This window comes from Gymnodraco acuticeps, unplaced genomic scaffold (genome assembly GCF_902827175.1).
Source record: "Gymnodraco acuticeps unplaced genomic scaffold, fGymAcu1.1, whole genome shotgun sequence".
In the NCBI taxonomy this organism is placed as follows: Eukaryota; Metazoa; Chordata; class Actinopteri; order Perciformes; family Bathydraconidae; genus Gymnodraco; species Gymnodraco acuticeps.
This window is the reverse complement of record NW_022991154.1, coordinates 2,508,903-2,523,528: the sequence shown is the minus strand read 5'-3', so window position 1 is coordinate 2,523,528 and position 14,626 is coordinate 2,508,903. Positions and strand designations below refer to the sequence as shown.

General features: G+C 38.5%; 1 protein-coding gene across 3 annotated transcripts in view; it reads right to left on the bottom strand.

Moving 5' to 3' along the window:
* LOC117560590 (BMP/retinoic acid-inducible neural-specific protein 3-like) overlaps nt 1-14,626 on the bottom strand; it is an 83,140-nt gene that overhangs the window by 20,780 nt on the left and 47,734 nt on the right. For all 3 annotated transcript variants that reach the window (XM_034237516.1, XM_034237514.1, XM_034237515.1), the window contains 2 exons: nt 13,005-13,195; nt 8,360-8,544 (listed from right to left, as the gene is read on the bottom strand). In XM_034237516.1, the coding sequence (XP_034093407.1) occupies nt 8,360-8,544; nt 13,005-13,195 (376 nt within the window). The remainder of the gene's footprint in view (nt 1-8,359; nt 8,545-13,004; nt 13,196-14,626) is intronic.

Genomic DNA, 14,626 nt, shown 5'->3' with positions numbered 1-14,626 from the left:
TTAACTGAGTCTCTTCTGCAGACCGGGGTAATGTTGGGACAAGTGTTCCAGCAAGAACACTCTTCACTTGAAATGTGGTTTACTTGGGAAATAATAGTTTTGTTGCAAAAGCAGGTATTGAACACTGGAAGGAAAATGGAAACTCAGAGCACATATTAAACACATGACTAATTAATAAGAAACGTTAACTAGATCATAATATTATTAAATAAATTAGTAGCAGGTAGTAATCAATATACATAGAATGGTAATAAGAAAGTTACATAGTTAGTAAGTGACGTCACCAGCGACCAGAGCACCAGAGCCTCCCCTGTCATACTCCAATGTAACGGAAAAACAACTAAAGAAAAACTAAATAGTAATAATAATAATAACATGTCTCCACTGATCTGTGTTGTAAGTGTGATTTCTGTTTGATTCCAATCGCTTTTTATAGTCAAAATCAGCAAATTGGCCGAGCTCCGCTACAACTCCTACATGGGAGCGATGAGAAGTGAGGCAGGGACGAGCTCTGCCTCTCGTAAGCCCACAGTAACTGGCTGGAGCGCGGGCACTAACGTAGCGCGGGCACTTATTTTGTGAGCGCGCTCAAGCCAGTTACTGTGGGTGAGGTGAGGCACAGATGAGCTCTGCCTCACCTCAGAATGCGTCACCCCACAGAAACTGGCTGGAAAGCCGGCCCTAAGCGCATGCCTGCACCATCTCACTGTATGTCACCAATGTAATGTTTGTAGATCCCTTTATTACATTTATCCTCGCCATCCATAGTCTCTAAATAACTTATTTCACGTTTATATGATATTTAGGCTCGCTGGTCTCATCATACAACGGCAATGAAAAAAGCACCAGGAGAGGCAGCCATAACCTCTGCCGCACTGAAGGGGGCGCAAGTGAGCCCACAGGTTCTTGTTGCTTCTGTTATTCTATGCAGAGACGGTAGACCACAGTCTATGCGGTAGACGCAAACAACAAACTAGACTTTTGAAACTACAGGAAGATAAGGAGGACTTTTACAAAAAAGTAATAGAGATTGTTGTCCAGAAGGATAGCATGGACTTCATCTTCAAGTCAAGGTAAGACCACAATTGTAATGAAAATGGGATCTTTAGTCGAAGCATCAGACTAAAAAAGCTTTTGAAAATAACCGAATATTTCGATTAAGGTCAAAATATAATATTTGTACATTTGACTCTGAAAGAGTCAGTGCCTCACCAGCCATGAACCTCACCGCGTCACTGGACGTCACCCATTGGTTTTTAGCTTGGACTTTGGTTTTGACATTTTGGACGTCGCCATTTTCTTTTTTCTTTTTCGTATTTTAATTAAATGTGTGGAGAAAAGTACTACTGAACACTGAAAGTACACTGTGAAAGGAATACAGTTGTAAGGCAAAAACTGGACCATGCCCCAATCACAAGCTAGCACCGCCTTCAAATATCAGCTTTATTTAGCTTTTAATGAAAGCATGAATTAGAAAAGCATCGTGCTGTTAAGAAAAATACTTGAAAATAGCATTTGAAACCATAAACTCATCAGAAAAAAGTCCACCAGGGTTATAATAGGAAGTAGGGTAATTTTCTCATTGACTTTAAGACATAAGATCTTTTTTTGTTCAACCAGTGGAGGTACTTTTCTAATGAATGCTGTTTAAAAAATAAATAAATACATAATTCAAGGAAATTATGCTAATAAATTGATAACTTAAACACCTGCATCATCTAAATAAGATTATGCCTCATCTTTTCTCGCACAGATTTTAGATTGGTGGAAAGCGTTGTGTTATCTGCAGGGCAAAGCAGCACTTATCCTGTTAACATGGTCTACTAATATATAACCCTAACCCTAAGGCACATCCATTATTTAAAAAAAAAAATGAAGACTTTAATATTATTGTACGACCAGTTAGGTGAAAGCATGTTACTGATGCTGCAAATCCATCATATGAATAATTCCACAAAAACAGCATAAAATGTCACTTAGTGTTAGCTTGTGTTGTCAGAATGAGCAACAATGGGCTTTAAATGGCTGCACTTTCTGCTTGCTGGAGGAAAAAAAGTAGGCCTACAAGATAGCATTAATGTTTCATGAAAATCGTCTTTCATTTCAGAATCGCCTCATTTTCTGCACCTTCAAGAATTGTCGCAGGCTTAATCACCACGGCATAGTAGATTTGCAAAAATCTGCATCCCAGATATGTTTCAGGCTGTTTATTTATACACTGAGGATTTCAATGCATGTATTAAGACCACTTTGTTGCACTGGCTCACAGACTAATGTCAACCAGCGAGGGATAAGCTTACTATAAGTGAGAAAAGGGGGAACGAGAAGAAAATAGCATCAGAATAATGAGCAATTATGTGTCTACGAGAAAAAAATGTCACTCCAAGCCACAGGGGAACAGAGGGCAACCTTTGGTAGAAGAAAGTGGAATTTAATCCTCTGTGTGGTGTTATATTCACTGAGACTCTCTAAGGGAAGCTAAGCTATGCAATTGTACAGGAAGTACCAGTCACTTGAAAAGGGGCCAAGGGAGCAACATTCTGTGTATTTATTGTTGCTCTCCAGGCTTCACTTCTTTGAACCAGCTGCAGATTAAAGCAAAATAGCTGGAAGAAGTTAAATTCTTAAAAAGAATCGGAAGTGAGACATAAGGCTAGAGCCAGGAGCTACAGTATCACACAACTATTTATAAGGAGGAATATTTTAGGATTATTCCTCACTCCCACACATATCAAGGAAGGAAACCTATAGATCTTGTTAAATGTTAAAGACGAGTTGAAAAGAAACCAAGCAGGACGTTTATGTTCCTTTTTGAATAATGTAGATGCGAAAATAAATCTACTGTAATGAATTATTCATCAGAGCTTGCGATAACACTGCGTTGTTTTTGTTTATCTTGCCATTAAAACTGCCCCGAACTCAGGGAACCGTGTTCCCTGCAACCGCTCCTCAGCAACCATTATCTGATTTCTGGGGCTCGACTTTTACTTGTGTTTCCTTCCACGCCAACAAATGAAGCGCGACGCCGCACGACTGACTGAACAAACAAGGCTCGCGTGGCAAATTGGGTCAAACATCCCTTAACACTTCTCCTCCCCGTCAATGATATTCTCCTCCCAACTTCGGTTTAATGAATCTTCAATACAGAGGGAGCCTGGGCTGCAAATCAAGGGTAAGCTCGTTGATTGATGTCGCATTTCCTGCGCAACTGCCTCACCTCCATCCTCTCCTGAAAAGCCTTTTTAAATAAGACCTGTCTATCCCCGTCTCATCTCTCCTGTTCAGTCGCATATGACACCTTAACTCATACCGCTAAACGTTTGACAAATGATGGAGGCTCTCAAAGGAAATTACAGAAATGGAAGGGATGATTCATGACACTATGTTATAGCAGAAACCTTTTATTTCGGCACTACTATCCCTTTTCCCCTCATCTTTGATTATTTTGCAGGTTTTGCTTTACTTGAGGCCTTAATGCCAGGCATATCTACTATTTAAAATGATTATCTCTTAGAACCAGGAGACCTGTGCTCTTCTTCAATGCAGCTTTGTTTTGGCATCTGTCTTCATCAGGGTGAGGTAAAAACCCATGTTCCCAATTAAGGGCTGCTGACGTTGTGCATATCTTACATAAGTCACCTGAAAATGCCTCACAAACAAATGTACCCCAAAGGACTACTTCTTTATTCATCTCAATCACGTATTTTTTTAGCAGCACTTTGAGCTGATTTGGCAGCAGCCACTGAACCAATGTCTTCTTGCCAATTCACTTTAGAGAATGTACAGTTGTATCTCTGATGCGCTGTAAAGCAAAGGATGAAAAATGGGCTGGAGCTCAGAAAAAACCAAGGGACTTAATGTTTTAGCTGCAGCTCCACAGTCAGAATGAGGGATTCAGACCCATCTTCAGTTTCTTCAGTGGAGAAAGAAATCTCTACTCGCTGATGACTGTCTTTGTACAATCTAGGCATGCAATGCATAGATAACTATGTGTTTGTGTCAGGAATCATCAAATAATATTATACTAGGGATGGCCAGTTTTTTCTTATACATTTAATTCTACCCAGTTAATCATTTGATCATCAGTTTTTTATGAAACATGGAGTATTCAAGTCTTTACATTATGTATTTTTTATGCAAATGCATGTTCAGCCTCTCAAATATTAAAGAGACCCTTCATGCGTTAAGGTTTAACCTTTCCTGTAGTGTGTTATAAAGGTTGTTGTGCATGCAAATGTTCACACCAGAAGGAATTTATTCCACACACACTCTCCCCCCCTGCCTGAAACGCTTCGATGGACTCCTTTGTTTACTTTCTTAACATAATCATATCACACATGATCCTATTTGCTAGATCTCCACACAACATTTGCTTGGTAGGGTGGTACTTCATTGAGTTACAAGTAAAATCATGATACTACACAAGCACCAATACATTTATGTTGTTTGAATTACTAAATGTATAACTATATTAGTTTGATTATCAATTACTTGCTTAGATAATTTAGGTGATCAAGCCAAAATGACAGACTCTGCTTTTCGATAAAGGATATTATTGTTTTTGTCATTATTGTAATGAGGTCTGTTGTTTGAATGCATCACCCTGGGCTACGGGAAATGATGGATGGTATCTCATATTTTCTAAATAATGATTAATATAGATAGAAGTATTAAAGCTTTACACTATCCTCATCCTTTGGACAAAATATATTCACTGGCTTCTTTTATTTAAATATGATTATTGCGTTAAGCTTAACAGGGCTGGTGGATGGAAATACATTGTTTATTTGACAGCAACAAATGCATCCAAAATACATTTTAAAGCATTATTTGTAGGTTATATGATGAAACCTGAGCCAGATTGTTGATAAAACATTGAGATGCTCATTAAATATTTTGAGATAATAATAGTTAGACTTTCATGTTCAAAAGTTAGATGTTGTCATTGTGGTCATATTCTGTCAGATTTAATGTCATGTAATCTCAGTATTTCAACCTTTTTGATATGTATCAATATTATTTCGCCTTATTTAACGCCAGGCATCCACTGTATCAAAGCACAGTATAACATGTAAAAGAAAAAAGGTCCCACACAGATCTTAACACATTCTAATCCAAAGCAATGAATTGTGATGTATTAGCCATGTCATGTGTCGGGTGAGGTAAATCCAATCAGAAAACTATCACTGCAGAAGCAGCTGTCATCACAGTATACAGTAACACACGCAGACTGAAGACGATGACCGTGTCTCAGATTGTGTTTTTGCAGGTAGCTGATATAACCTAGACTCTGTGACGTTAATCTGTTGTTTACCACAAGCCAGTGCAAACACATTAAAGCCACGTGAGGGAATAGATTCTTCAGAAAGCAAATAGAATTCAGTCTGCGGTGCGAAGGGCAAACTCAGCCGATTCAATTCATTCTGCTTGATAAAAACGGACAGAGTGATGAATGAACACACCCCGAAGGTATTAAGCAGTAAAAGATGCAAGGTGATATTTACATCATAAGCATATCTCGATATGCATTGCATGCTGTTCCATATAAAAGCCTGCACTCGCCTGGTAGAGCAAGGACCGGAATAAACCGTACTGCTCGCTTCATCTCTTCTCTTGGTTGGAATCTCATTTGCTCATTGAGTGTGCATGTGAACATGTTTACTCCAGTGTCACATGAAATAACTATAGTGTCTTCAAGGAAAAGGACAATATGGTTTTAACCCACCAGCGAAATGAAGAATTTCAAGTAGATCTGTTAGTTTACTTGCCTATAAAGTAAGTATCTTCACTAAAAATAATATGTGCTTTAAATGTTCTTAATTTTTGTGGTCTAAAAGCACTGCTAAGTTGTTGCTTTATCAATTATTTATTTAAATAAAAGCAGTTTTGTCATAATAGCACATGGGATGATAGCCGTATGACATTGGTTTCCAAACTGCGTGACAGGTTAACTGAAAAACTAAAATTACATGCTGTTAAATTCACTGCAATTATGCCGAAGCAAAAGCATCACATTTCATTAGAAAAAAGCGGCTTGGCACGCAATGTTCCAGGTGCACAGTCCCCAATACAGTCTCAGTAGTATAGATCTGAGCTGAACAATACAACTCATATCAGACAGAAACCCTGCAGCTACTTGTTTGTCTTAGAAGGGAAAGCATTTGTAACACAGCAGAATTTGCCATATGGAGGAAAGAGATACCCTGAAACCACACGTTTATTTTTAAAGAGCAAGTTGCAGGTTGGACACACCAGTGAATAAATGTGTAGGAAAACGATGCATACACTAGATTTTCAAAACAATATACAGAAATATACACTACAGTGACATCTGGCGTTGTTTTTGTAAGACATTTTTACTTGACCTCCCGCGTGTGACGTAACATGGGGGAGAGCGGCCGGTCTAACGTATAAATAAACATGGATCACAATGCTAGTTTTGACACAGAAGAGGTTGAAAATATATATTCGAATGCATATGATTATAATTATGAGCCTGCTAGACCAAGAGACCAGGAGCAGCCAAGGATTAGACTAAATAACAGCCATCGGTGAGAAATGGAGGTGTGGTGTGAGGAGAACCAGTGGAGAACAGGGCAGCTGTCTTGGTGAGTGACTGGTGTTCCGGATTAACTGGTTTCCCGATCAACTGGTTTACAGAGGTGGGGCACAGTTTAACCTGGGCGGATCCCATTTTTCCCTGGGCGGATCGCAGTTTACCACAGCTGAAGACTTCTCCACGCTGCTTTCAAACTGTGAGTAAACAACGTGTGCTTCACTTGGAGGCTATCTGAAGGTGTACACAGGTCTCATATGGACTTGGTATCACATTAAGAACGATATTCAGTAATTAGTCTGGCAACAATAGCTGGTTTAAATGATTTATTGGAGTTCGCAATGTTTTGAACAGACATCCCCAGTCAACTCGTTTTTCTTTTTGTAGTCCTCGCTGTTCGCGTCCGGATATCGCCATCGTAAGCACAACCTCACACACTGGTACTGAATGTGCATCAAAGTCTTCCTACCGAGCCAAATATACCAAAATATGTATGTAAACGACAGAAGAAGCGGTCGAAATGTGTATTTCAGTCAAAGGCCACGCCCCCCACCTCTGTAAACCAGTTAATCCGGAACACCGGCGTTAGCTACAGTTAATGTTAGCTAACGTCAGTCACATCACAACATTGTAAAGTTAGCTATCATATATCAGGCTATAACTAAAGTAGTATTGATAATATAGTAACGTTACTGGCAGGACTGTTGATACTGATCCATAACAGAAACTAATGTGCAAGTATCAGCCGTATCTCACATTACCTAATGCAATGTCAGAAAGTATACGAAACATTAGGTGAGGTCTTAGAGTGCATTCACGATGAAAGGTTCATAAATCAAAAATAAAGTAGCTCTGTTCCAGATAAAGGGTTGAGTCTGCTTTATGTCCCTTAAAGTTATGTATTATTAATCTGCGGCATTATGATTTTCTGCATATGAAGCAGGTTAGAGTGTCCGCTAAGTGCCTATTGATAGGTCGCCAACTGCATCCAGTAATTGTTAGTAAGCAGTAAGTACTTGGCAGGTACTGACCGCTCTGGAGTCTGTTTTTCTTAATTTGTTCGGATACTTATGCACAGAAGGGAGCACATGTACCATAATTATCTCGAAAACACAAGAATATTAACAGAAAACAGAAAGAACAAGTGTTGTATTTACTGTACAGAACATTATTCATTTTCAACATTCAACATTGTCTTATGTATGGACCAAGGAGCATCAATAGCTTCCCACAGAACAATTAACAAAGCTATAAAACTACAAAACGACAATGTGAACTTTACTGCCTTCATTAGGGACGCAGGTTTGCATTTATAGTCAAGCAATATGAGATAGTAAACATCCCATAATACTATGTGATCATCATAATGTTTTATATAAACTCCAGTGTCATGCAGGTCAGCAACTCACTATCTTCAATGTTCGTAATATTTGCTAGTTAAAAAATATGAATGGTTGTACATGTATGTATACTGAGTGAATATAAAGAGGGAGAAAAACAGTGGACCCTGATTGGTCGCTTGAATCGCTTGTCTCATTAAAATCAGCTAAACCTGCTGATTGTAGGGTTCCATTTCAAATGCTTAATACTGGCCATTATTTATTGGATTATTTAGTGAATGAGCAAATCAAGATAATTTGCCAATGTTTTTAAAAATGCAATTATTACATGTATCCACTGAAACAGAATCTCATTGAACGCATTAAACAGATGGGGGGGAAATCCAACAATAGGGTTGGCAAATGAGCACATGATTTTGTGAATGTTTAACCTTTTGTGTTTGATTCAGATCAAGCTTTTTACCTTGATGGCAGTGGAGGCGATCTGGATGTGGTGCAGCTTGTGGAGGGTGCTCTCCCGGTCGATGAAGTAGGAGGCCGCCAGCTGGTGCAGAGCCTCCAGAGTCACAGCTGTGCCGTTGGATTCGCTCACTTCAGACATCCGACTCAACTTTCGCTTGTCCACAAAGATCATTAATGACTCTTCCCCTATGAATACACACAGTAAAATAAGCACACTTAATTAATGACTCATCCCCTGTGAACATGCATAAAGTGGTGTAGTGGTAAACATTAACCCATTCACACCTGCCAACGTTAATTATACAGTCCCATAGGCAAGTTAGCCCTGTCTGACGGTTGTATACTGTGTTCTACATTGTGTTAATTTGGTGATTCCTCTGCAGCTAGAGTGCAATTGAGATGCTTCATGGAACAAGTCTCTCAATGCTAACAGAGCAGAATGTATTGACAAACAGTAGACAGACTGAGATCAATGTTAAAATCCTTTCTAACAGCATGAGGTTTTATGGGGATTTTAATTGTGAGAGGCTTTAGATTGAACATACAGTACATTACCACTGGGGATAGATATAACATTGCATTGTTTTCCACAATAATTTGAAAGACAATCTCAAATATAATAACTGTTTTCTATTAGTGAGTCATTGAAACTTTTAACAACAATGTTTTTCCAATCATAATGAAGTTACAATAGTAATAATTGTCTTAATTGTATTGTAATAATATTGTTTATTTAAAAACCTTTGTTATAAATATGAAACATTTTAAATTAATCAGACGTCCAATGCAAGTTGAATGATTAATAATTATTACCAGGCATCACTTATTTCAACACATAATAATGTTTAAATAAGCTTTATTAATCACCTTTAATACACTTGCACCATGATCCTTAGATAAAACATTTAAAAAATATAAACTCTATATCCATTAACACTGCCTACTGGTCATATTGGAGGTTATATAAGGCCATGCTTCCGCGGCTTTACTTCTCTCTATTTGTTTCCAACACATGACGTACAGGATTGTCTTGCCAATCTATTTTAAATATGGTTGGTATATATCATGGTTCACTAGAGACAAAGATGAAAAGAGCCAGCAGAGAAGTTGGGAGGAAATAGATAACCACGGGGGCTCTGCAGCACAAAGTCTGGCCAAATTACATCTATTGTTATGGAATCAGGGGATCGACTAACATTCTTGTTTAACAACTCCAAACATAGATTTTACATCTTGAATCAGATATTATGAGCCCAAAAACAAAGGCTCAACAAACAATCCGACAGTCACAGCTGAGACCACTCTTTGGCAAATATTTAGCTGTTTGAGCATTCAAGCTTCCAAACTTCCAACAAATAGATCTTTCTGGGAATTCATCACCATTTCAAAAAGCTCAATGCCTATAGTAAATATACCAAAAGTAAGATCTGAGACAAGGTCCAAAATATAGATAAAATGATCAATATTCAGGATAAATAGAGGAATAAATACATTCTGAACAACAACAAATAAATCACTTTAGCCCTTTCCTTATTGGGGTTCAGTTTAGTAGTTAGTAGCTTGGTTCTTGAATTTGAATTTACTGCTACATGAATATTAAGTTGAAAGAAAGGTTTGGATAGAAGATGTCCAGAGGTCTCCTTTGATGGCCACTCCTACAATCAACACCACACATTTGATTTAAAAAGTAAACTTTAATTTGCTTGTAACCTGATATTATTAAGTTTATTTTCACACATTTTAGCACAGTTTCCCAGTATTTGTTTGTAATAATAACTTTCTTTGTCTTTGAGTTACCATGATCGTTGGAGGAGGTTGCTTCATGGTTCAGAAAAAGGCGTGGGTGAGGGCTAAATTGGAAGATAACCACATGCTTCTATGTGAAAGGGGGGATTTTGGTTTTGTCAGTGTCCTTTTGTATTTTGATCATTTTAATCAATCAATCAATGTCTATTTATATAGCCCAATATCACAAATGTTACATTTCTCTCAGTGGACTTCACAGTTTGTACAGAATATCAGTATGACAATACGACACCCTCTGAAAAAAACTTCCAAAGAAACCCCCACAGTTTTAAGGGGAAAATGGCAGAAACCTCAGGGAGAGCAACAGAGGAGGGATCCCTCTCCCAGGACGGAAGGACGTGCAATAGATGCCGTGTGTAAATCGAAGAGATAATACATTTTACAGCATAGGTCGACCAAATGTTTAGAAATGCATGTGTCTATAATAAGAAGATTAATCCACAAGGATGTCAACAATCCTGTGGGAGCCATCAGGGAAGTAGTATGATGAGAGTCAGGCAGGACCGCAGTGACCCCTTGTTTACTATTTGGTTTAGTCATATGTTCCATTTGCGTCATTGTGGCAGGTAAGTTTGTTCAGTTAACACCTGTTAAGATGCATTTACATTTATTTAAGTTATTTTCTGTTTACCTCTTTTATAGGCCTAATTATATATAAAGATTATTGGTTTATAATGTGTTTTGTTTTTGTTGGGTAAATACAAGGCAAGGCAAGGCAAGTTTATTTATATAGCACTTTTCAACACAAGGCAATTCAAAGTGCTTTACAAAAAATGAAAGAGATTAAGAAAATGGCATTTAAAATCAGTCATTAAAAAGAAAAGCTAATAAAATAAACATTAAAAGAAAAAAATACATGGCAGTCAATTAAACATTAAAAGAAAAAAGTACATGGATAAAAGTTACAGTGCAGTCTAAGATATGAATAGTTCAATTAAAGGCAGCGACAAAAAGAAAAGTCTTCAGCCTGGATTTAAAAGCAGTCAGAGTTGCAGCGGACCTGCAGGTTTCTGGGAGTTTGTTCCAGATATTTGGAGCATAATAACTGAACGCTGCTTTACCATGTTTAGTTCTGACTCTGGGGACAGAAAGCTGACCAGTCCCTGAAGACCTGAGAGATCTGGATGGTTCATAATTTAGCAGGAGGTCAGAAATGTATTTTGGGCCTAAACCATTCAGTGCTTTATAAACCAGCAGCAGTATTTTGAAATGTATTCTTTGACACACAGGAAGCCAGTGTAAAGACTTCAGAACAGGAGTGATGTGATCCACTTTCTTAGTGTTAGTGAGGACTCGAGCAGCGGCGTTCTGAATCAGCTGCAGCTTCCTAATAGATTTTTTAGTGAGACCCGTGAAGACACCATTGCAGTAGTCGAGTCTACTGAAGATAAAAGCATGGACAAGTTTTTCCAAATCCTGCTGTGACATTAGTCTTTTAATCCTAGATATATTCTTTAGGTGATAGTAGGCTGATTTAGTAACTGTTTTAATGTGACTGTTGAAACTCAGGTCAGAGTCCATGACTACACCTAGATTTCTGGCTTTATCTGTTGTTTTGAACATTGCAGACTGAAGCTCAGCGCTAACTTTTATACGTTCTGCCTTGGCTCCAAAAACCAATACAAACAAAAAAAGTTTCTATATCTCATGTGTCCTGTTGCATTTCTGCTTGAGTCCCAGACATCTCCTTAGTTTAAACAATGGTATACACCAGGGGTGCCCAATACGTTGATCGCACAGGTAGTGTGGGTAGATCGCATGGCATTGAAAAAAATAAAAATATTTAATTTGTTTTTCCTTTTTTTTTAAGTTAGCCTTACTATAGCTGTAGGAGCCATATGTTAAAATGTATAGTTTGATATATTTGAATATTATAATCCTTTGTTGTTAGTGCTATCATATCATTTATTTGAACCAGCCATATGAAATTGACGGCATAGACGACCGCAGCTGTTCGTGATTACGAGACGTTATAGCCGACGGCAGCTGCTGGTGATTGTGTGTGTGAGAAGGAGAAAGAAGCACAGAGCAACATAGTTTTTGACCTGAGAAAACATGTGTTTGTATTTGATACCTTTTGTATAAGTAATGAGTCAAACAAACTATCCTGAGACGTATCTTGTCCGAGTCAAGCTTATTTGCTACCTGTCAATCGAATTTTGGATTACTGGAACTACAATACTGTAGCATTTGCCACTTGATTGATGTACAGGTAAGCCAGTCTGAGATCTCATATTTTCTAACACGCTGTTCACCACTCATGGGCTGCAAATCACAGACGAGCTGATTACCTAGTTAGCCTTCCAATTTATACAATTCTACTAAAGAAAGGGTATAACAATTACCAAAAATGTACTGAGTTGTATTGTGCCATACGGGTTCATGCAGTTATGAGGGGGCCTCACCTCCTCATCTGAAGCTATTATGCGCTAATGCGGTGCAATTAGTGTAAGCGTGCCACAGTATATCCGCCGCTGCAAGGTTTCCGGCGCTCGTAGTCCCCCCCCCCCCCCCCCCGGTCGCGACACAGATTGGGCAGGGGCGGCCCTGTAGGTAGATCGTGTGGACTTGGTCATATTAAAAGTAGCTCCCAAGCCGAAAAAGTGTGGGCACCCCTGGTATACACAGTATGGCAACATTGATTTTCATTGACTATTGAATTTAGACCCTGGTTCCTCAAGTTGAAATACACGTAAAGTTAATCAGATGACAGTTATGCGGTTACGGATGGGCCACATGTCCATCCTGGCTTTAGGCCACATGGCTTTCTCCATCACGTAAAGGTTGGTCAATTAAGAAAACAACAAACAATCAAAGAGAACAACAAGCTGTTTATTTACCTCCCAGTGTAGCAGAGAGCAGGAAGTGGGTTCCGTATTTCCTGATAATGTTGTCAGTGATGGAGCTGAGACTGGGCCTTCTGCCCAACTGCCTAATGGTCTGGAGGAACTCGGGGTCCAGTGGCAAGGAAAAGCCATTGTTCTCTTGTCTCTCCAGGGCCAAGCTGTTCACCTTCCAGCGGCCAAATTCCCTGCAATATCACAAAAACACATGCTAAGAATGAGCACACAAAACATGAAAGCTGCATGCAGGCGCAGAAACCACATCCAAATGGACAATGGAAAAACAAATGTGCACCAAGAGTCACTGAATAATTGTTTTCTGCTTCTTCATTTTGTAAAATTGGTGACCTATTGGGATTTTGAAGTGGACAAGTATTTAGTTTTATATCCACAAACCATCTACAATACAATCTACAGTTACAACATATTACAACCTTTGTCCTTAGTCCTTTACAGAAGCTATAGAAAAACTCTGGGAAATCTGCACAAACTCAAAGTGAATCTTATGTACTTGACTTTAGAACATAAATAGGTTTCTGTTTTACCACAGCGCCTAATATGGTCACATAAGAGGAAAAAGGGATTGTGCTATTTTTTTGAAATTGGTGGAGAAACAACGTTTTTGTCAGTGATGTAAAGCAATTGTCAAGGCTGGATGGCGAAATACCATAGGGATTGAAATTGTGGACAATTACGCTACATTAATAAACCCATACAATGTCCTTATAGCTGCATATAAGTGTATTTAAGTGTTAAAACTATATGTTATGGTCCTTTGTATACTGCTTTTTATTATACTTAGTATCTGGACTTCAAGTTAAGGTTTTTACTGATGACAGATCTCATGCCATTTGTACCTCCGGCTCTGAGAATTGCTTTGCAAGATAGCGAAAAACATTGTGTTACTCCAGCAATTTTGAATAATTGCGTAATCTTTTTTCATCTTGATACACAAATGGAGACGCTGTTACTGGACGAGCTATAATCACGGATGGAGTCATGCTGTTTTCAGGGCCTCTTTTGGTAGGAACAGGCTTCATCTGAAGTCGTTTCATATTCAGCCTGGCCTTGGAGCATGCCAGCTTCCTTTATCTACCAATTGCAGGCAGAGTTTTGCTGCTTGATGCATTGATTAGTGCTATGCAAATGCAGCTGTCAATGAATATGGTTCTACTCGCACCTAGCAGGCGAGAAATTGAAGACCTTTCAATCACTTTTTGGTTGTTGGTGGACTCGTCTTTTGGGAAAAGGAGAATAATCTATCATGGATGTGAGTTTGGATGTGTTTTTGCTTTGTGAAGCTGTGAAAGCATGCCATGTTAGGTCAAGCAAAGGCTGAAACACAAATGCTCTCTCCTCAATATTTTTACATCTACCCTCATGTTTGGAATGACGTGTTGTCTGTTAAAAGAATACCAACGTACAAAGGAGAAAAGCAAACATTTTAAAATCCAATCTTAAGCTGCAGTTACCTTTTCTTTTTAGTCCTGTGATCAAAAACTTAACAAAAACATGTTGGGATTGAATACAGAAAGAAGTAAATATATTCGATGTTAACTGAACAATAGCTATGAATTTGAGCACTTGAAAAAATACCTGACAAAAAGACAATTGGTTCA